The 23907-nt window shown below is 31.1% G+C and overlaps 1 protein-coding gene across 13 annotated transcripts in view; it reads left to right on the forward strand.

The window, feature by feature from the left end:
* LOC136039799 (RNA binding protein fox-1 homolog 3-like) overlaps positions 1-23907 on the forward strand; it is a 242340-nt gene that overhangs the window by 192184 nt on the left and 26249 nt on the right. For all 13 annotated transcript variants that reach the window (XM_065723687.1, XM_065723688.1, XM_065723691.1 and 10 more), the window contains 3 exons: positions 737-790; positions 16230-16322; positions 22659-22716. In XM_065723687.1, the coding sequence (XP_065579759.1) occupies positions 737-790; positions 16230-16322; positions 22659-22716 (205 nt within the window). The remainder of the gene's footprint in view (positions 1-736; positions 791-16229; positions 16323-22658; positions 22717-23907) is intronic.

A 23907-nucleotide genomic window follows, 5' to 3' on the forward strand; every position in this document is an offset into this window, starting at 1 on the left:
AACGCTACATTTATTTAATAAGCTAGGATTTTTTTTTTTAATAAACAAATTTTCTAGATACCTCGCTTTTCTACAGATAAAATGTGGTGACATACTATTTAAGATGTCTGGAAGTATCAACTGCAGATTATGCCTTCCTTTATCGTAGAGAACCCCTGGCAACGGCTCAAACAATGTACGAAACCCCCTCCTCATCTTTGCAAAGATATATGATATTAACGATATATTAAATAAGGCCCTGAGCTCTGGAAGAAAAAAAAAATATTATCATGATTTTATACTCTGTATTTAAGCATCTTTCCGTTTCTCATTTAATTATTCTGTTTGAATTTTACCTGATCGGATGATCTTGGTGACGTATGTATTATAGATAGTGCATTTTCATCATTGATTTTTTTAATTATTTAAGCGATTTTTTTTATTGCAAAATTGTTTTAGCTATCTAGTAAGGAAACTTGGTAAATAAAAATAAAAAGTTTTTGAAAGTAATAAAAAAAGAAAAATTTTCTAGTGGAAATCTTTGGTGAAGTCAGTCTTCTAGTTTTGTTTATTTCATTATTATTATTTTTTAGATTCGGTCTTGTGATTTTATTTTCAGACTTGGAAATCGCTCAAATTATGGAATAGATCAGATTCTTTAGGTACGGCCCTTTAGGTGTATTGGCATATACACTCTGTTACCAAGTTTAATTTTTTCATTTCAAAAGTAATTGAAATCGACCATTTTTCTTTTCAGCAATTTGGTTCAATTCTGGATGTAGAAATCATTTTCAATGAAAGAGGGTCAAAGGTATGACATTTCAACATCTAATTACCTAATAATTTGAGAGGAATTTATTTAGCAATACGAAATGTAAATCAGAGGTCTATTTGGTCCTTTTTAAAAGTCAATCTGACCAAGCCCACTTATTTCCAGCGTGCTTCTTTTTCTCTGTTGCCATCTTGTTGACGTGCTACCCGCCAGCAGAACGTCAAGTCTTTTTTTTTACCGAAGGCTCAGTGACAAATCTTCTTATGTACTATTCAAAATTAGATGGCAATATTGTTTTGTATATGCATTGTAAATCGTCGAAATCTCCAGTAGTTGTACTTAATAATGCTATATACTTCTTGAATTGTTGGAGATTTTCAAGGAAACTAGCTTCATTTAAGATCAGAACCCTGTTGGTACCTGCTGGCAGCTAGTATCTGGGGCAGAAATGTGGGAGGGCAGGGGATTCAATTGACCCCCCCCCTAAATTATGAAAATAGTATTTGTAATCTTCACTAAAAAATCGAAAGCCCCTCCCCCCTCTCACCTTGAATTTTAAAAATCGTAATTTTTATATCTTCATTTAAGAAGAAGAAACCCAGTCCTTGTGTACCTCAATACACGCGTGAGTTTTGCGAATGAATATTACTTTATTCTGTGGTTCTTTTTTTAAGTTTTTTTTTTTTTTAACTGAAGCTTTTTCTTTTTTACAGCGAAAATATAAAATTTAGAAACTTTGACATTTTGAGAATCTAGTTCTAAAGTATATTTGTCAATGTTTTCTACAGTTTCAAGCTAGCTGAAATATAACAACAATATAGCAAACAGCAAACATTCTAAAATCTTCACTGATTATATTTTTTTAGATTTTCTGCTATTTATTTTTTTACTTGGTTAAAATAGCGTTTGAGCGGTTCATAAAGTTGTTAGGTCTGTAGACTGGATCATGAATGTCATGATGATAAATGTCGTGACTGTCATGACTGTCATGATGATTGCCAGTTTTTCACCAGTGTCTTTATTGCTTTTCATTTTTAATATCTTTTTTACACTTTGCCTAAGCTTTCTTATTACTTTCTTTCTAAGATCAAATCACAGTTCCAAAATCTGTTTTAAGATCTAGATCTTAACCTGTTGGTAATATCGATGGTATTGATCCAGACAATTATCTTAATTTCTGAAACTGTATCCGAAATTGTCAGGATAGAGAGAAAGCTAAACAAGAAAGCCTTTATGCTGTAAGAAACTGATTTTCTCTAGAAAGTCCGCATTGCGGAATATGAAGCCCAATATAATCGTGAAGCGAATAGAATTGTTTATAGGAAGTTTAGAACTTCTAGACAAGGGAATTGAGAGGAGAATTAGCAATTTTTCTTAGCTCTGTGATAGTCGCAATAATAAAAGTTGACAGTTGTCTGTTTTCTTGAGACCTTTGTCTATAGGGCCATTATAAGTACCTGTTTTACCGGCTAATGCTGCTCCTATACAAATATATACCGAAATTCATGTGCGTTCACGCTCAAGAGAAACAATATATTGCGGTAATTTGGTAATCTGTAGGCAAAAATGAGCTAATTGGCCTGGGACTATTTTAGGACAGATATATTACCAATATATTAAACCTGCCTTTACTTAGAGGAGATAGGGGGTGAACTCCCTCTTTTAGGGGCCTCTGATAGAAATAAATTGATAAAAATAATATTAAAAACAGTTGGGGGTCGGTATACTAAGATATACTAAAAAATACATTGTTCATACTAAGCTTCAAGTTATCTATTTCATGAGAAGAAAGAGTCATTACTCATCACGCTGAAATTTTGAAGAATATTTTACAAATATTTTAGTCGGGAAGATATAATAAGGAAATTTAATTTTGCAAACGGTGCTGAATTCTTTGCTAAAATGAAATAGAGCTGTAAACTTTTTGCTGAATAACAGGTAGACTAAAGAATGATGCAACAAATCATCTACGGAAATTGTGGACCAAAGCCACTCCAGCTGTTGTTCTTTTTTGGGGAGCAGGGTGGGGGGAGAAAGGGCAAGATTATGCTTATATTACATAAAAAGATGTATTTTTCTATGCAGATCTTGGAACTTATTTTGAGTGGATGAAAAACCATAGCCCAATTTCTGAATATGAAATTACATCGTTAGAGAAATTTAGGCTGGAAGTATGTTTTAAAAAGGGGAAAAAGTTAATTGTGCCGAAAGGAAAATGTTTGACTTCTTGAGAATTTGTACCGTTCGTTTTGTGATATCGTTCTCTTTATCTTATGTTCACTTCCATTCATCTATAAGTAGGAGGATAACTTTTTCTCTGCCTTTACTTAGAATTAAGGTAATCCAATTTTTGTTTTGTCGGACAGATCCTAACTTTCCAGGAAGTAAACTGTTGGAGATAGGAAAGCACATTTATATGTCATGTGTTGTTGAAAAGACCTAGATAATTAATAGTGTTCAGCTTTGGTTATCCAGACAGCTCTACTGAAACGGAGTTGACGAAGATAGAGAAATTTCCGGGGTCAAGAATTCATAGCGTCTCCGAACGGGGTCCAACAAAATTTATTTAATTTATTTTTTATTTTTGCGTGTTCAGCCTTAAAAATTTGAAAAGGCGATCTATAATAAAGAAAAAATGGCTGTCCAAAGTTAGTAGTGATACGTAAAATAACGTAACGTAATCTAGATAACGTAAAATATACTTTAGGCCACCGCAGAGAATTAGCTAGGCGTTCTGGCTTTCAGTTTCAAGAGGAAGGGAGAACTAGATGGAAACAAAAACGAAATGGGAATTACAGTTCGAACGAAGATCAAACAAGCGATCATTTTTATTTTTTTCTGCCAAGATACGGCAAAAATGACATGCCATGACATGACATGTACATGGCAAAGCCATGGAAATCATGAATTTTCTTCAAAATTCATGATATTGAGTTCAAAAATACTGTAGAAAAACAGCAGTGACAGAATTTGGTTGTCAAAAATTTACAAATAACAAAAAAAGTATTAAAAATCAATATTACAAATAAAGTATATATATATATATATATATATATATATATATATATATATATATATATATATATATATATATATATATATATATATATATATGTATCTTCTTCATTAGAATGCTTAGAGTATTCAACGGTGTATTTAAAGATTATGGGTACCCATCTAGACTTTTCTAGTGAAGAAAAAAAATAAGCAAAGAATGCGGCATTGGACCTTATACTCCCTAACGGCGATGGGGATCTCCGCTTCATGGCCCTTCAGCCAGGAGGTTGAATGGGGGCTTCGGGGCAAGGATTCCTTTGATTTCGCCCTCTCTTCCTGTTTACCCTCCCCAGATTTCTTTGAGTACCCTTTGGAGGTGGGTCGACTCTGGCTGAACTTGCAGAGTCACGCCATTGACCCCTATTTCAAACTAAATAGCCAGTGACACCACTACTCGAACCTCTGTCCTCGCGAACAAAAGGTTTTGACGGGAGATTCAATATGTTTTGAAACTGAAAATTTTCTAGTTAGCAGATTAGATGGTCTGTTAATGATCTTAAGACGCTGTTAAGAAAAGCATTTGCTCCTAGAATTTTTAAATAGTATTTGTTTTTAAAGATATTTGTTTTAGATAGATTTGTTTTTAAATTCTGATACTAAAAATGAGATTTTATTAATGCTGTTTTATTATTTTACTAAAAGATATGCTTGTTCTTTAACAAGCTTGGTAACTGGATAACACCCAGATTAATTTTGTGATTTTAATTAAAAATAAACGGTGTATTTTCTCTCTATTGCAACATACAATGCTTGCAGAGAGGCTTATCCCTCGTTTTTGTCACTCTTAATTGGTGCCCATGACTGCTGAATGCTGTTATAAATTATGTTATTTTCTAAATTTGGATGTATTCTAAGTGTAATTTATTATTTATGTCGTTTATACGAATTTATAATTTCCAGCTATCAATTGGAGGAACCTGAAACCGTCGTCCGAAAAAAAAGGGAAAAAATTCACTAGTAATAAATTATTTTTTTCTTTTCCACGGCTTGAAGCATGTGGCCGGAATGTAATGAACTAGTAAGGAGATGCTAATATGACCGACTCTTCTTTTGAGACGTGTACTCACGTTGATTCACTGTTGCCAGTTTAAGTTAGTTTTCGTAGTTGGCTGGCTAAAAATTAAATTTTTTTTTCGAAGAAATCTTCTACCAAACTATAATTATACTAGCCAGATTGGTAAAAACTATTCCAATCTGGCAACAGTGACTCACGCTGATTCCAACGTTATTGGAGCGCTTACATTTATATAATTGCATCTTTGTGTTACGAGGTGACGCCACAGTAGCATCTTTTCTTGAAGAGGGCTGAGTACTTTTATCACCGCCTGAGGCTGATTGTGGTGTTGTAGTTTTTTTTTGCAAACTAGCAATATTTGGTGTATGCACTTGGCAAATCCTTTTTTTTACTCATTAGAAGATTTTCTGAGAACACATTTTAAATAAATATTTATATTATGTTTTTCAATCTTTGGAAATGATTATTTTATTCTTTTTATTCTTATTATTCTATTCTTTTTATTTTTATTATACTATTTTATTCTTTTTTGTCCCCCTGTTAATCAGATTTTTAAGACTTACTGAAGAAAGAAAAAAAACTAATATCAATCTTGTGAATCTTGACTTAAAATGTAGAATGTACAAGGAATCTTTATTGTAGAATGCAAAGGATTAGTGGTCTTGATGCGGGCTCCAAGAATCTAAGCCCCTTTACTCCTGCTGAATAATTCTTAACTCCATCTTTTTTTTCTTGTTAAGGAATAATATATATTTGTGCACGTTCAGATTGAAAATTAACATTGTTGTAATTGATAACTTACGGAGAATGTAAGAAAATAGCATAAGCTCCGCTTTAGAGTCATTTACCAATATGTGCTCATGAATGAGTAAAGGGTATGCTTTCAGATTGGCTCTTGCCTTGAGGTCTATAGTTAATGCAAAAAACTAGAATTCATCCCCCCCCCTTATCATTATAATTGAGTTGTCTTCGTGTTCACTTGCAGTTTCTGTCTCTGCGTTTTATTGGGTTTAGTACTCCAAGCTAGAATAGTGTCTCCATTTTTCTGTTTGAGAGATCTTTAACATTCCTTTGATTTTTGGCAGAAAATTCATAGATGGCTCCCAGGGTTCGGTATAATTTTCGATAGAACTAGTTTTTAATTTTCTTTTATGTTTGTATTATAGCTATCAGCCATGTTAAAAGCAAAGAATGAGCATAAAATAGTGTTTCTTGTAGATCTAGAGTTTTGGTATCTTCTTTTTTTGTAGGGGGATGGATTGGGACTTGAGTGGATCTCCTGAAAAATTGATAGAAGGGGAAACACTGTTTGAATGGTGGTTAAAACACATTTGATAGGATTGGGTTTATTAACGCCTGCTACTGTGAAGTCTTTTTCTTTGTTTCGGTGCTTCGAGCAATCAGCAGAATGGTCTCTCAAAATATGTAAGCATGGAAAACGCGAGAAAACGTGGAGAAAGAGACAGCTCATCTTCAAGAGGCTTAATAATAGTCAAACTGAGTTCACGCAATTTGAGAAAATATCGAAAGAAGAATATAGAAAAAAAAGGAAAATAGGGGATATTGAGAATAAGTAAAAAAAGAATATGAAAAAAGAAGAAAATATAAAATATAGAAAGAAGAATATAGAAAAAAGAAAAACATGGAATATTGAGAATAAATAAAAAGATTATAGAAAAAAGAAGAAAATATAAAACATCGAAAGAAGAATATAGAAAATAAGGAATATTGAGAATAAGTAAAAAAGAATATAGAAAAAAGAAGAAAATAAAAAGTATTCAAAGAAGAATATGGAAAAAAGAAAAAATGTGGAATATTGAGATTAAGTATTAAAGAATATAGAAAAAAGAAGAAAATATAAAATACACAAAGAAGAATATAGAGCGCATACCAAGACCTCTAGGATATAGTTTTTTTTGGATAGTCTCGTGTTCTTATCACCAAATTACTGCTAGTTTGCACAATTTTAATTTGACTCTCTGTTAAGCTCTTTTAGAACTGAATGTAAACTAGAGGCGGCTCCAGCTCTTTTATTTTCTTTTTAATTTGACCTTTGGTAAACGCACATTTGAAAATGCACTAGAAATACAACCGTTGTTGTCTTGAGTCTTTCCGTTCTCAATTTTGCATCATTTTCATCAGTGGTGTGCATATTATACATTCTGCGCATGAGCATGCAATGCGAGTGTTTTATGACTGGTACTTCAACTTGGGCTTACTTGGGCTTTTGTATTTATTATATTAGCAGAGCTGTTGTTTATTCTTTCTATTGGGATGTAAATCTTGCAAGTAGCGTATTAGTTCCGTCGACTATAAAAGTCAACAAGTTTATAGGTTTTTTTTTCAATAGTATAGTTATTATTGATAAAATAAATGTCATCTGAAGTTAATAATGGTAATTATTCGATTTGACTAATTTCTAACATTTCCATATGTTAATTACTGTACTCTCGTTCTGAACTGAAATATTTGCGTCAATAGTCAGTTTTTTTTAAAATCAATATTGTTGAGGGAATCATTTTAGGTTAGGAGCGAAGTATTGATTGAATATAAAATATCACTGCACATGTAAAATCACAGATTTCTTGAAAAAGGGTAAAAAGACCATCAGTATAGTTCGTATGAACAGTATTATCTCATTTTTTTGTGAACTACATTATTATTCAGAAAAATTAAGTTTTATAATTTTTTTTATGACCCTTATAATACTTACTAGATTGAAAATATTAAATTTAAATTGGTTAATCGAAAGTTTCTTTTCCTTATGAACATAATTATAATTGGAAAAATAAAATTTTTTGGAAGGAAATCGTAATTGGCCAGCAATAGTCATAATCGAGAGCTTAATGGGTTTTCGGTGGTTTAACCAGGATTTTTTTTTAAGGCCCATTTACGGTAATTTTACCAATATCGATATTAAACTAGTGCTAATTTGAGCCAATCGGAATTTTTCGTAAAGATTTTTGACCATCAGAGGTTTTACGAAAAATCTAATTGGTGGAAACTAGCGCAAGCTAAATTTCAGCGTCAGTAAAATCTTATTGTGGATGGACCTATAAGGACATCATCGCTCTTGAGCAACAACTTCAAAAAAGAGTGTGAGCTCCTTTGGGTAGCTCTCAACTCAAAAGCTTGCAAATTTCTCTCTTAATTTTTTGGTTCATATTTTTTTCAACAGAAACCCTACATTAATCCGCAGATGGTTTTAAATGCATAAAATCTTGATTATTACTTATGCCGCTAGTTTTCTATTTGTTTTGAATTCTGCTACAATGGCTACTTGTTCATAAGCTAAATGTATTTTTTATATAAATGTATTTTTTCAATAGTGTAGTTATCATTGAGATCAAATTGTCATCTGAAGTCAATTAACGAGTCTAATGATTATTATTCGTTTTCACTTATTTGTATTGTTTCAATATGTTAATCACTGTACCCCCGTTCTGAACCGAAATATTTGCGTCAATAGTAAGTTGTTTTTTTTTAATTAATATTGTTCAGGGAACCCTTTTAGGTTTGGACTACTTATATATATACATATATATATATATATATATATATATATATATATATATATATATATATATATATATATATATATATATATATATATAATATAATATATAATAATATATTAAATATAATATATAATAATAATATAATATATATATAATAAAAAATATATATATATATATATATATATATATATATATATATATATATATATATATATATATATATATATATATATATATATATATATATATATATATATATATATATATATATATATATATATATATATATATATATAATATATATATATATATATATATATATATATATATATATATATATATATATATATATATAAATATATATATATATATATTGTTTGACTGTTTATTTGATATGTTTATAAAATAGTTTGGGGTCTTTGGAGAAATTTTATGGCTCTTATATGATATGTTTATAAAAATAATTAGGGGTAATTGGAGAAATTTTTTGGCTTCTTATTTGATATGTTTATAAAAATAGTTTCGGGTCTTTGGAGAAATTGTTTGGCTGTTTATTTGATGTTTATAAAATAGTTTGGGGTCTAGTTTTTTTTGGCTTCCTATTTGATATGTTTATAAAAATAGATTGGGGTTTTTGGAGAAATTTTTTGGCTGTTTATTTGATATGTTTATAAAAATAGATTGGGGTTTTTGCAGATTTTTTTTTGGCTTCTTATTTGATATGTTTATAAAAACAGATTGGGGTTTTTGGAGAAATTTTTTGGCTGTTTATTTGATATGTTTATAAAATAGTTTGGGGTCTTTGGAGCAATTTCTTGGCTTCTTATTTGATATGTTTATAAAAATAGTTTGGGGTCTCTGGAGAAATTGTTTGACTGTTTATTTGATATGTTTATAAAATGGTTTGGGGTCGTTGGAGAAATTTTATGGCTCTTATTTGATATGTTTGTAAAAATAATTCGGAGTAATTGGAGAAATTCTTTGGCTTCTTATTTGATATGTTTATAAAAATAGTTTGGGGTCTTTGGAGAAATTGTTTGTCCGTTTATTTGGTATGTTTATAAAATAGTTTGGGGTCTTTGGAGAAATTTTAGGGCTCTTATTTGATATGTTTATAAAAATAGTTAGGGGTAATTGGAGAAATTTTTTGGCTTCTTATTTGATATGTTTATAAAAATAGTTTCGGGTCTTTGGAGAAATTTTTTGGTTTCTTATTTGATATGTTTATAAAAATAGTTTTCAGTCGCTAAAAAAAAACAAAAAAAACTCAAATTTCTATATTCTAAGTTTTCTGGACAACATATTATTTCAACAACACTTATTATTAATTTTAATTTTATTTCATAGTGATTTCTGCAAACAATGTTTAATTGTAACTAGTAAATACGCTTCTAAGTTAAATACGGATTTTTCTATTTGATCTAAAACCCTCTGAATATTCTGGGTGAATGCTCATCCGCCTCGAATAGTCGTTCAAATGTCTAAGACGAATCATCAAACAGTTCGTCGTAACGAACTGTAAGTAAGGAGTGATACGGCTCAACAGTAACCGAAACTCTAAGAAACAGAGTCTTGATAAATATAGATGCATCAAAAGAGCAGAATTCAGATGCTTATTCAAAATACGTAAAAGTCATCAAAGTTAATGGTATCCATCAATGGTTACGAGCCTGAGAAAATATGCCCAAGTTTCGACAAAGGAGGAAGCACCCCCAAAACATCAAGTGATCTTAATCAAATTTAATCAAATTAAAACACCACCAAATTTAGCATACCACAGAACTCTACTGTAGAGTTTTCAAGCTCCTATATTCAAAAATGTGGAATTTTGCATTTTTTGGCAGAAGAAAAATCACGGATCCGTGTTTATTTATTTTTTTCTCCCAGGGGTGATCGTATTGAACCAGTTATCATAGAAGCTCCAGAGAGCGATCATTTGAACGGAAATCAAAAGTTCTAGTGTCCTTTTTAAGTGACAAAAAATACTAGAGGCCAGCTAACCTTCCTCCCTCGCCCATTTTTCCCAAAGTCACCCGGTAAAAATTTGGGGAAAACTTTTTTTCTTCAGCATAGCCGAAAAATCTAATAACTGTGTCATTGAGGATGACTTAACCCTCCACAGTCCCCGGGGGGAAGGGCTGCAAGTTTGTCCATTGTATTGTATAGTATTTGTTATTGGGAAGTATACAGTCGTCTACAGGGCGGATTTTTCTGGTGGAGTGGGGTAAGTGGGAGGATCTTCTTACGGAGGAATTTTTTGTGGGGGAAGGGAATTTTCCATGGAGGGGGAGCCGAATTTCTCAGTATTATTAAAAAAAAACGATCACTGAGAAATGAAATAAAAAAAAACAAGTTTTTTCAACTGAAAGTAAGGAGCAACATTAAAACTTAAAACGAACAGAAATTATTACCTACATGAGGGAGGTGCCCCCTCCTCAATACCTCACTCTTGACGCGAAATTTTTTTTAGAACTTAAAAAAAACAACTTATTATTCTAATTAAACTACCTTTGTGATTCAGGAGTCCTTCTTAATGAATTGGGACAGTTTTCGAACTTTAGCGTAAAGAGCCAGGCATTGAGGAGGGGTGAACCTTTCGTACACACAATAATTTCTGTTCGTTTTAAGTTATAATGTTGGTTCTTACTTCAGTTGAAAAAACTTGTTTTTTATTTTATTTGTATACTAGGGCATATAGATTATTTTGAAAGTATAATGCATTTTAAATCTTTGACAAATTAGGGTAGAACACATTTAGAATCTTAAACTATCTTTTTTCGTAGATTTTTTGTTGGTACCATTTTTTTTTTAATAGTTTATTTTTCGTATTTGGCTTATGCTTATACATGATTATGTTTTTTAATATACTCTAGATGATAATAAACCCTTAGCAATAGCGATTGCGTTCCATGTATACTTTCTGACAAGGGACGAAATATAGACAAAATCCTTATCCTAGTTGGGTGATTAGGGTCCCCTAATAGTATTGGGGAAAAGACATTGAAATATATAAAATTACTAGGTTTGACTTATGAAAAGACCTTGTAATCCTGGATTTAATGACCTATGCTGTAACTATCGCTACTACGACTATTTCATTATAACTGTGACTGGAATTTTAACTTCGACTATAACTATGTTTTACTGTAGCTGTATCTACATAATTTATCATTAAAAAGAGGATAATAGTCGTCTAGGTACATATATAGTCCAGTGTAACTTTAAATTTTCAACAAAAAAATCGTTAACCATAATAGGAATTCTATGACTTTACTTAGAATTATGTCACTAAAAACTGCTTTATAAACGCAATTTCTAGAAACTTCTAGAAATATAAAATTTCGGTGTTTTTTTATTCCCTTCAAGTCTGTTTCTAACCAAGTCAAGATCTCTTTGCTACACGGGCAATTGATTTGGGCTATAAATTCCTTTGAGACGGGAAGTTTTCATCGTTCCAACAAAAAAGGCTCTGGAACCAGGGTCTTAAAACTTGGCTAGGAATCACGGCCTACGAGACCAAGTTTCCTTTGGCTGGCATCTTGTTCTAATATTAGTTTGGTGTGACGAAAAAACTTTATAGCTGCTTAGAATTCAAGGATTTTGCTAGATGAGATTGCCAACAATCTTAGCATAGAAATTCATTTACGGAGAATGAAACTTTTTTCACTGCGTATTTCCAAGCTATAAATTCTAAACATTATACAACTTTTACCAGAAAGACAATTTAAAACCCAGTTGAAAATCTTATCTGGTTTCATTTATCATAAACAGAGATTCTCGGCTGTCCAAGACGGAAAGAGACCTATCTTGTTTTAAGACATTTAAAATATTCACAACACCCCTTGAAATGTCTAAACGCAGTTTTTTAATGTTTTTTGAAAACTCAATAAAGGCTCTGAGATACATTACAATGTTTACTAAAAACATTTGCAAGAAAAAAAAATTGAAAAAAATTTAAGTCCTCTCGTCAAAGCACTTCCATGTTCTTAACCCCCTCCCTAGGAAAACGCAGGAAAAACCAGTCTCGTTTTAACAAATTGTAAACCATCGTTTTGGTGGAACAGTAGGCCTATATGAATAAGTACATTTATTTTTCTCCTAGCTCAATTCTAAAAAACAAGAACATTTATTGAATGGGTTTTGTGTATGTATCCGAAAATATGTTCTTCTTTCAAATTTAGAAAGAAGTTTCAAGATTCTAAATTCAAAAATTATTTAACTATATCAGTTTTGTAGAACATTAATGTCCTTACTATCCTTTGATGTTACAAGCTTAAAGGCAATACCTGGTCTTAGAGAAGTCTCTACATATTAAAGAAAATGGTTAAAATTCAACCATGGAAAAAAAAAATTTAAGTCCTCTCGTCGAAGCACTTCCATGTTCTTAACCCCCTCCCTAGGAAAACGCAGGAAAAATCAATCTCGTTTTAACAAATTGTAAACCATCGTTTTGGTGGAACAGTATATGAATAAGTACATTTATTTTTCTCCTAGCTCAATTCTAAAAAACAAGAACATTTATTGAATGGGTTTTGTGTATGTATCCGAATATATGTTCTTCTTTCAAATTTAGAAAGAAGTTTCAAGATTCTAAATTCAAAAATTATTTAACTGTATCAGTTTCGTAGAACATTAATGTCCTTACTCTCCTTTGATGTTACAAGCTTAAAGGCAAAACCTGGTCTAAGAGAAGTCTCTACATATTAAAGAAAATGGTTAAAATTTTTAAAGTTTTTCAAAAAATTAAAACTTCACCCGTTTTTACTAAAGCCAACAAGTTGTATCATTTAGTGAATCTGTCTTCTTTTGATTTATAAGATTCGGTTGTAATTTTTGACGTAATGAAACCCCTTAAAATCCACCTTAACTTAAAAGTATTAATCCTTCAATTACGTAAGTCCACAACTTCTCAAATTTATGTTAAAATATGTATTGGCGTATCCAAGAAGGTTAGCTTTTAGAAAATCTCTAATGCAATCTAGTGACGATAACATGCTTAACTACAATGTTACTTCAATCGACAACTCATCCCAGGACAAACTCTCCTGTGACAAAATAGCTCCACACACATCCATCTTCCTCTTTCGTCATTACTCTGTATATATATATATATATATATATATATATATATATCAGAGAAAAAACCATGATAGTTGAAACAACGACTGTATGCTAGATTTCTGTAATTATTGTTATTATTGCAAAGCAAAAATGTAGGTACTTGGGTAAATTTGAATTCTTTTTTCTATTTTTTTTATTTTTACTCAATAGCATTTTCACATTAAAACTGGAGTTAATACATATTTTTTTCAGGTTTGCTTTTTATGTCCTACTAAACATGTTACGTTACCTCTATTTATGTATTGAGACAGCTAAAGCGATCGGTTTTATAATCGACCTAATAAAATGGTCGTAGAGATCGTATTTTGTAAAGTGATCGAAATTATGTACAGATGACATAAATTCTTAGATGACTTAATTTCATCAACTTTGAGTTATTAGAATACGAACCTGAATCGAGATTACATTGAAGTGTGATTCGTGAAAAATTGAAATGAAAACTCAAGACAACACGGTTAGTTGAGTAATTCGTGCTTTAGAGACTATAACTGATATGCCTTGTTTATAGTAAAGACTGGAGGAAAATTTCCTTTGAAGTTATATTTATGTGCGTAGCCGTTCAAGTATTAAGTTACATGCATATAGAGTTTTAGCTGACGTTTGATTAACTTACAAAGGGATTTTCCCTACTTGTTTAAAGCCTTAGACGGTCGTAATTGGACTTTTTAGCCTCGTTATGGGACTAATAGTTCCTTGACTATCAGATTTAATAAAACATTAAAATACCACTGAAAAATATGGTTTGACAATTGAGAATGTTAAAGGAAATGCCGCAACCTAAACATTATATTGTTTTTGGAAAGAAAGGATTTAAAGGGAGTTCCTTTATGGGACGAATAAGTGTGCAATATATTAAGGATTTATTGCGTTTAAATTTAATTTTAGCGGAGGCCTAGTGGGTAACTGTGTCCTAAGTTTTTGAAGAATATTCAAATTTCTATTTTTTAGTTTTGAATATTGAATAAACGGAATAATTATCTTTTGGGAAAAAAAATTTAATATAATTTTAATATTGAACAAACTGGATAATCTTTTTTTGAAAAAAAATTTATGATATTACCGAAGACTTTTTTATCTCAACTGGGCTAGTTAATTTTTTACAAAAGGAAAACTTGCAGTGTAATTATAATGTGCAATAAACATGACATAACTTATAATTCAAGTAAACAGAAAATTTAGGGCAATAGTTGCCCATCTGGTCAGGGCAGAAATCGATATGAAATTAAGTAAAGAAAAATTCACCTGGAGCTGTTTCTTTGATTTTTCAAATATAAAAACATCTGAAAATATACAAGAAGCTATAAATGTCCAGTGAGCTTATTAGTGTTAACCCTATGAGGAATAATCTCCATCAACTTGGAAGAAGCGTTCTAACAACTACCGCCTGTGGTGATCTGGGATTTATGGGTGATGTTAATAATTTGGTTTCTGTAGTATGCCCGATATGTTATCTTGCTTTGATTTATTTAAAAAAGAAAGTGTTCTTTTTTGCAAGCTTGTTTGGGTGAAAGATTGTTATGTGACTATAATCTAGTTTAGCTAATTTTGGCATTTGTTTTCTAGATGCTATGTTTGCTTTAAGTCCCTTCCTGTTTTCTGACATTTAAACCAGTTGTAACTTTAGCCTTTCTAAAAAAAGATGGTGTTGGCATACTCGTTTACTTTCGGTAAAGTCAAATAATCGTTTGTCTTTATTATGAAGGAAATAAAATAAATAAGACAAGATTCCGTCACCAGGCGAAGGAGAAGGGGTCTCTGGTTAAGATTTGTCTTGAAACTACATTTAAATATGATCCAAGTTTGAGTCAAGTCCAGCCAAGGTGGAACAAGGCTGAACAGCTGATCAGGCATGATTTTGTCCATGACTATAAACGAATTCGAGTTCCGGTTTGACTTGATTCTAGCTATCTGGAATTCAAGTACTATCTTTAGTATATCTTTCTTTCCCAAAATCAATGTTATTCTAGGCAATTTTTGTCAATCAACCATTTTCGGTTCATGTGTAATAGGCGAAATTATTAGGTGAGTCAATGCGTGAAAATTCCTTGCGACACGAGGGATTGAACCGCTGACCCATTGATCATGAGAACAGCGCTTATACACCACGCTGTCACAAGGTTTCATGTGTAATAAATTCAAAACCAACTGTAATTGAAATATAGGAAGGTTTTGATGATAGTCGCGTCTGTATATCCTTCCATCTAGCCTCAAAGTTTGCACGTTTTTGTGTCTATTTTTAGGACAATCTTCTTAGAAGCTGCAAATCAATAATCAAATTATTTTCTTTTGCTTTCCAAAGCGTTAGCTGGTTGGGAAAATACCCTCCTTTTTCCTCTGATTCTATAAAGAATATTCTTGGAACCAAAATCATTGCTGGAAGAAAATAAATATGTTATAACGTGGTAACATGTTATAACTTGGTAACGTGGTGACGTGTTTGCCACATGATTTTTATTACCATTTCTTCACTATTTTTCAATGCATAAAATCATGTCTGTGCCTCAATAAAACATATTAGTATTCTATATATCTTAATCTGTTCAGCCTTATTTTGTTCAGTGAATTAAAAATGAATATAGTTATTGAAAAGAAATCTTGCATGGAAAATTAGTTACAACTTTCAGCCAAGCAAGCATCTAATGAACTGTTTCAGTCTGGTGGGGCCATAATGCCGAAATCTCAACTAGCCCCCCCCCCCCTTTGTCTCTCTTTTAAAATTGATTTCTATTGATATGTATTACAATTTGTGTTTTTCTTTTGCATGTAGGGTTTTGGTTTTGTAACCTTCGCCAATAGTTCAGATGCAGACAAAGCACGTGAGAAACTACACGGGACTGTGGTTGAGGGAAGAAAAATTGAGGTGTGCATGAATTAATTTTATCTTTTTGTTCTGTCTCTTCACTCCTCCTTCTTCTTTTAGATTTGGTAGTATTGTTATAAAGCAAAAGTATAAACAAGAAATAATGCCTGTTGCTGCATGAGTTTTTCAGATCTCGGCTAATTACTTATCTCAGACCCTATTAGAGGTGGTTTTAGGGAGGGGGCAAAGAGAGGATTTGCTCCTGGCGCTGAGATTATAGCGGCGCGAAATTTCAAATTGATAATTGAACATTTGTAATTTTTGAATTTTTATCTTATTAAAATAAAGTACATGGCACAGTTGTTAGGAAGTATAAGCGATTTGAATCCGGAATTTTTGTTTTTCCGCATCTTTTCCTGTATATGGTAAGGAAAGTCGGATTTAAACAAATGAAAAATTTCGTTGATAAATGAAAATTGTGTTAATAAAAGAAAATTTTGTTGAAATTTGACCTAAAATTTTGGAATACGGGAGGGGAGGGAGTGGTAATCAAGTTTTTGTCCCGGGGGCAAGAGAGGCCAAAACCGCCACTGGACCCTACTAATCATATGTTTACAGGGTTCTTCGATGATTAATTTTGTCTTTCACGAAGATCGCATTTTGGCGTTTGAGTATTAAAACTAAAAGACTTAACGTCATGGTGACCCCCCCTTATTTTTGTTGTGAAAATTGTAAAGTTGTTATCTCAATATTTAGATAGAAACGGAGTCTTATGTTGTGAAGTGATGTTTCTAAGAATACTAGTTCTATGATTTCTAAGGTATGTTTCATGAGCCATATTTCTGGTGACGCTTTAGATTTTATTATACATCATTGTGGGGTGTTTTATTTAGAGTAAAATATCTACCATTTTCCATATCTCTACGTTTCGGTTTTTTTTTTTTTTTTTTTTTTTATTATTATTATTAAAATGTAGTACAACTTAGCTTTATAGGAATACAATCGCCATCTAACATTACCACAAACGTGTTCTAATGTTAATTATCTAAACTTCCATAAAATTACTTATTGACATTTTGATCTCTTTTTTAAAATTTTGCTTTAAATTTTACCGAAGATAAAAGTGCGAAATTGGCCAAAAAAGGCATAATAGGCGTATTTGCGTATTTGCATAATAGGCACTTGGACTAATTTTATTTTTAATTTGTATTACCTGGGAATAGTTTATGAAACTTGACTCATTTGTTGAGATTACCAACATAATATTTTATTATTTATTTATTTACATAATATTCTTTTTTATTTTTAATTCTATTGTAATTTTTTTTTAATTAGACTCTTATGTTTTGAGTGCTTTGAGTTTATTGGGCATTTTAATTTATAAAACTGTTCAAATTTATAAAACTTCTATTTCTCTCTTTCAAAATTTGGAGAATGTTGCAACCCAGCCAGTGTCTTGTTTGAATTGAGTTTTTAATTTGGTTATAACACTGTATACTTGGCATGCTAGAATATTTAGCTTTATCTCGATTTAGTTTTTTGCATCTACCAGTTATTTTTAGTTAGCTTTTTTAGTTCTTATCTTTTGAGCACGAAACTTTAATCGTATTTTACTCGCTGACTAGTTGACAAGATAGTAAACCTGCTAGGCTGAATTATAGATATTCTTATATGTTTGCTACTCAAATTTTCTACATCTCTTATACTGGAATTATCCATATCCGGATTTCTTTTACTTCAAAGATTAAAGATTTAATTTTGGTAATTTTAATCTTGTCTGTTCTGGAAAAATTTTACGGCATAGAAAGTCAGGTTCTAACATGAAATGTATGATTGTTGTTCATCAACCTATGAATGATTGGATGCAATTCGTTAAACTAAGAAGTCGTTAAAATTTGGATTTGAAATTCAGTAGCTGAAATGGAAACACGTTTTTGAAATTATTTTTCTCTGAATATTTCTCGTTCAAGATTTACTTACCTATTTAATGTAATTGACTAACACGTGTTAAATGTGAAAATAGTTGTGAGCAATCGCCGAAAAGACGCGTGTTAAGCTGATAATAGATCAAACTCGAAACCTTCTACAAGCGCCATCTAACATTACCACAAATGTGTTCTAATGTTAATTATCTAAACTTCCATAAAATTACTTGTTGACATTTTGATCTCTTTTTTAAAATTTTGCTTTAAATTGGATCGAAGATAAAAGTGCGAAATTGGCCAAAAAGGGCATAATAGGCGTATTTGCGTTCAAAATGTTTTAACTTGCCTTGCCATGTTTATTTTAAAATAGGCAAAAAAAAAATAAGGTTATTAGTGTTAAAATAATTAAATAGTTAGTATAATAAAAAATATAAAAAGTATGATAAAAAGTATAATATAATAGAAATTTTTAAAAATAGTGTTAAAAGGGCACTCTAAAAACAGAACGATCTGCTTAATTTTAAGAGGTTTGATCTAAATTGACTTATTTTAAAGAAAATTGAATTTTGCTGATTAGCGCTGTACAGTCAGTGGCGCTAGAAACTTTTAATTATTATTAATATTAACTAACTATTAATATTCTTGTTATTATTATTATTATTATTATTATTATTATTATTATTATTATTATTATTATTATTATTATTATTATTATTATTAAATCACAAAAAGAAAGTTGTATTTGCCTGTCTTATCAATTTTTCGTACCCTTTGAACCGAAAGAGGTGCTGTAAATCGAAATGGCAAACAGAACAGTTAATACGGGGTGGTTTCTTAGACATCAAATCTACGCTGTAGGATGTATAATGACGTATGTCAGATCGAACCGATAATTTTTCGTTCTCCTCGAACCGAAAGAGGTGCTGTAAATTGAAATGAAAACAGAACAGATGATAAGGGGTGATTTCTTAGACATCAAATCTACGCTGCAGGATGTATAATGACGTAAGGCAAATTGAACCGAAAATTTTTCGTACTCTTTGAACCGAAAGAGGCACTATAAATTAAATTGAAAAATAGAACAGTTGATAAGGGGTGGTTTCTTAGACATCGAATCTACGCTGCAGGATGTATAGGCCTAATGACGTATGGTAAATTGAACCGATAATTTTTCGTACTCTTTTACCCGAAGGCGGTGCTGTAAATCGAAATGACAAACAGAACAGTTGATAAGGGGTGGTTCCTTAGACATCAAATCTACGCTGCAGGATCTATAGTGATGTATGGCAAATTGAACCGATAATTTTTCGTTCTCTTTGAACCGAAAGAGGCGCTATAAATTAAATTGAAAAACAGAACAGTTGATAAGGGGTGGTTTCTTAGACATCGAATCTACGCTGCAGGATGTATAATGACGTATGGTAAATTGAACCGATAATTTTTCGTACTCTTTTACCCGAAGGCGGTGCTGTAAATCGAAATGACAAACAGAACAGTTGATAAGGGGTGGTTCCTTAGACATCAAATCTACGCTGCAGGATCTATAGTGACGTATGGCAAATTGAACCGATAATTTTTCGTACTCTTTGAACCGAGAGGGGTGCTATAAATTGAAAAGACAAACAGAACAGTTGATAAGGGGTGGTTTCTTAGACATCAAATCTACGCTGCAGAATGTATAATGACGTATGGCAAATTGAACCGATAATTTTTCGTACTCTTTGAACCGAAAGGGGTGCTGTAAATCGAAATGACAAACAGAACAGTTGATAAGGGGTTGTTTTTTAGACATCAAATCTTCGCTGCGGGATGTATAATGACGTATGGAAAATTGAACCGATAATTTTTCGTACTCTTTGAATCGAAAGAGGCGCTATAAATTGAAAAGACAAACAGAACAGTTTATAAGGGGTGGTTTCTTAGACATCAAATCTACTTCGCAGGAGGTTTAATGACGTATGGCAAATTGAACCGATAATTTTTCGTACTCCTTGAACCGAAAGGGGTGCTGTAAATCGAAATGACAAACAGAACAGTTGATAAGGGGTGGTTTCTTAGACATCATATCTACGCTGCAGGATGTATAATGACGTATGGCAAATTGAACCGATAATTTTTCGTACTCTTTGAACCGAAAGAGGCGCTATAAATTGAAAAGACAAACAGGATACTGCAGGATGTATAATGACGTATGGCAAATTGAACCGATAATTTTTCGTGCTCTTTGAACCGAAAGAGGCGGTATAAATTGAAATGACAAACAGAACAGTTGATAAGGGGTGGTTTCTTAGACATTAAATCTAAGCTGCTTGATGTATAATGACACATGACAAATCGAACCGATAATATCAAAAACTTTGAAAATATACTTTGATTTGTAATGGCCAATCTGTCGTAGTAAAACTGATACCTCGTGGGCTATCCTTATATTCATCTGACGTATATTTTTATATTCCCGTTTGAAATGCCAGTTTTCCTTGTCTTGCTTCTTTGCTACTTTCTATCCAATTAAGACCCATTTTGGCTTTTCTTTGTGAATGAATCCTCACCCTTGCTTACCCTATTAGGTTGGTTTTGACAACATTCACCAGATGATCAACAGCATGAATTAAGAAGCCTGTCAATATATGAATTTTTCAAGAAGTAAATTTTTCCAGTTAGTTTATATTTGTCGAGCGGAATAAATTAGTTTTATTTAAATTGACTAAAATCTTTGCATGAATAGAATGACGACTTTGTCATAAAAAAGGTACTTTTCAGTTTTTAAGCATGCGGCACGTTTTCTTTAGTGACTAACCTTGCTGATTTGTAGTTTTTGAGCATGTGTCTTGCCTACTCTATGTTGCATGTGTAGAAATTACTGTTTTCTGTTATGTTGCTATTTATGTTGTGATGCCTCTGAAAGTAAAAAAGTATTTTTTGACAACCTCAAAGACAAAGCAGGTCTCTGTATATCAATGCAAAGTTTTAGTGGTACTTGTAGATACTATTTTCTATTGAATTAAAGTGCTTCCATAAATGATCCTCTAAGATACTAGCAATTTGTGATACAACGCTTATACCTTAGGGCAAATAAATTTTAGATACTAAACAATGACAATTTGTAATAGTTAATAATAGTCTTTTTTTATAAAATTAAATTATTCACCTATCCCTACTACTTTATTTAAAATACTAAAAAAAATCTCCCCGGAAGGTGATTGTAGATGCTCTGCAATGCTACAAGCTTGTTTATTCAATTTATACTGTTTACTTTTCGCATTCTGGCCAATATTGAACAAAATATTTTCCTTGGCTTGACATTTTGGTTTTAATTTCAAACCACATTTGAGGTCCTCCAAATCTTGACTGAGAAATATAAAACGACCAAGCGTGTTTCTCTTATAAATTTATTACCGACAATTATTTACTGCAAAAGCCGTACAGCCTTACAGATAATTTACAACATGGGTTATATCGAATTAGCAATTTTTAAGGAAGAAAGAAGGTAAATATTTCAATATTAATCCAAATTTTACGATGGAGGGTATGTTGTAACCTTCCCTTTTGAAAGGCAAAAAATTGCACAAAAATGTGAATTTCCACTAATACGATGAGAATAAAAATGGCTAGAAAAAACAATTCCATACTTGTCCTCCTCAAACAGCCCCCTCCTCTCGAATAAAAATACCCAGTACTCACCTAGCAAAATAGAAAAATAATAAAAATATATACAATAAAAATATGTACAATATATACAATAAAAATATTGTACAAGTCAATTGAGATGTTACCTGCATCTTGTAATCAACAAAACTTTCTCTTTTGAAAGGCAAAAAATTGCACAAAACCTGAATTTCCGCTAATGCAGTGAGAATAAAATAGCTAGAAAAAAATTCCTTAGTTAAATCCTCCTCGAACACCCTATCCCCCCTATTCTCGAATAAAAATACTCAGTAGTCATCTAGCAAAATAAAAACTATGTACAAGTCAATTGAGATTTTACATGCATCTTGTGATTAACAAAACCTTTTTTTAGTTATTGTATTCTTAATATGTACAATAAAATATGTACATAAAAATATGTATAATATATACAATAAAAACATTGTACAAGTCAATTGAGATGTTACATGCATCTTGTGATTAACAAAACCTTTTTTTAGTTATTGTATTCTTAAACAAGTGGATTGATTCTTGGCCTGCCTTCTTGCTGATTGGTTTGCAGATTTAATGGTAATTCAACGCAAATGAGCTTAAACTACTGTTTAAATTGAATAAAACACACATGAAAAATACAAGATTGAAACGCAAAATGTTTGAATAAATACGCTTTAGCTAAATTCGCTTTTGTAGCCGTAATCGCATGGCTTTTCTGTTTAAAATCTAGACTCTCCATTTCTTGCCATAATTAAATCCTTAGTATATTTTCGAGGCATCTTTCAGTGCAAATTTATAAAAAAAATAACATTTATTTTTACTTTGATATTAGGTAAATAATGCAACAGCTCGTGTACAATCGAAAAAACCTGCGACAGCCGTTCCAAGTGGTAAGTATCCTTTTGTTATGATTAGCTCAACTATATTAGCGTAGCTGAAGAATGTAGAGTTTTATTAGTAATTTATTTTATTAGAATAGTTAATTAACTATTACTCGGTCCGTTTTTTTTGTTTAAAACTGCTCCTTTAAACTAATTCAAGTGGATTCTTAAATTGTCCACGATGAAAATTATTTTGTTAAGTCCCTTATAGACAAATGTTTACACAAATAAAAATTTGTAATTGATTAATGAAAAGGAAGAAAAGGAAAATATAATAAATAAAAAATAATGAATGTTATTGATATATTATAATGATGAAATAATAATTAAATGTAATAAAATGTAAGAATAATTGATGAAGTAATGAATGTTATTTTCCTAAGGGACCTAATACAGATTTGCTACATATTGTTATATTGAATGGAAATTCAAGTTTCTTGCTTCATTTATTTATGAATAGACAATCACAGACAGTGCTACATCTTTTTTCTCTTTCCTTATTTACTTTATACCTTATTACTTATTTACTTATTACTTATTACTTATTTCCTTATTTACTTATTTACCTTATTTTTTTACTTATTTAAAAGAGAGAGAAACTTTTATTATACATATCATCAATATGTATATTGAGCTGAAGAATATAGTTTTATTAGTAGTTTAGTTTATTAGCATAGTTATTTAACAATTACTCCGTCCATTTTTTTTGTTTAGAACTGCACCTTTAAACTAGAGAAAACTTATTTTGTAAATTCCCTTATATATAGACGTTTCAAATTTGTAATTGATCAATACGGATCTATAATTGATCAATACGGATCTATAGGAAGAAAAGGAAGGTATAAAAAAAAATAAAATAATGAATGTTAATGATATGTTAATGTTAATGATAATATTAAGATAAGCAAAAACAAGCATCTTATTTTGTGTAGATTTTTGCTACAATATTTCATTTTGGGCTCTTTAGTTATTATCTTCTATTAAAAAATGTCTTATCAATAAGTAAATTTTGAGAAAAGACAGTTGCGCTTGTTAGCTAAAGGCCATCATGTTGGTTAATTTCTAACAGTCGAAGATATAAGGTTTGCGTATAAAACATAAATAATCAATCGAAGAAAAATAAATTCTCTTCTAACTTGTCAGAATAAAGGATAGGAATTTTCCTTACACGTTTTTTTGTAATTCTTGATGATTGTGATG

This window comes from Artemia franciscana, chromosome 20 (assembly GCF_032884065.1).
Source record: "Artemia franciscana chromosome 20, ASM3288406v1, whole genome shotgun sequence".
NCBI classification, from domain to species: Eukaryota; Metazoa; Arthropoda; class Branchiopoda; order Anostraca; family Artemiidae; genus Artemia; species Artemia franciscana.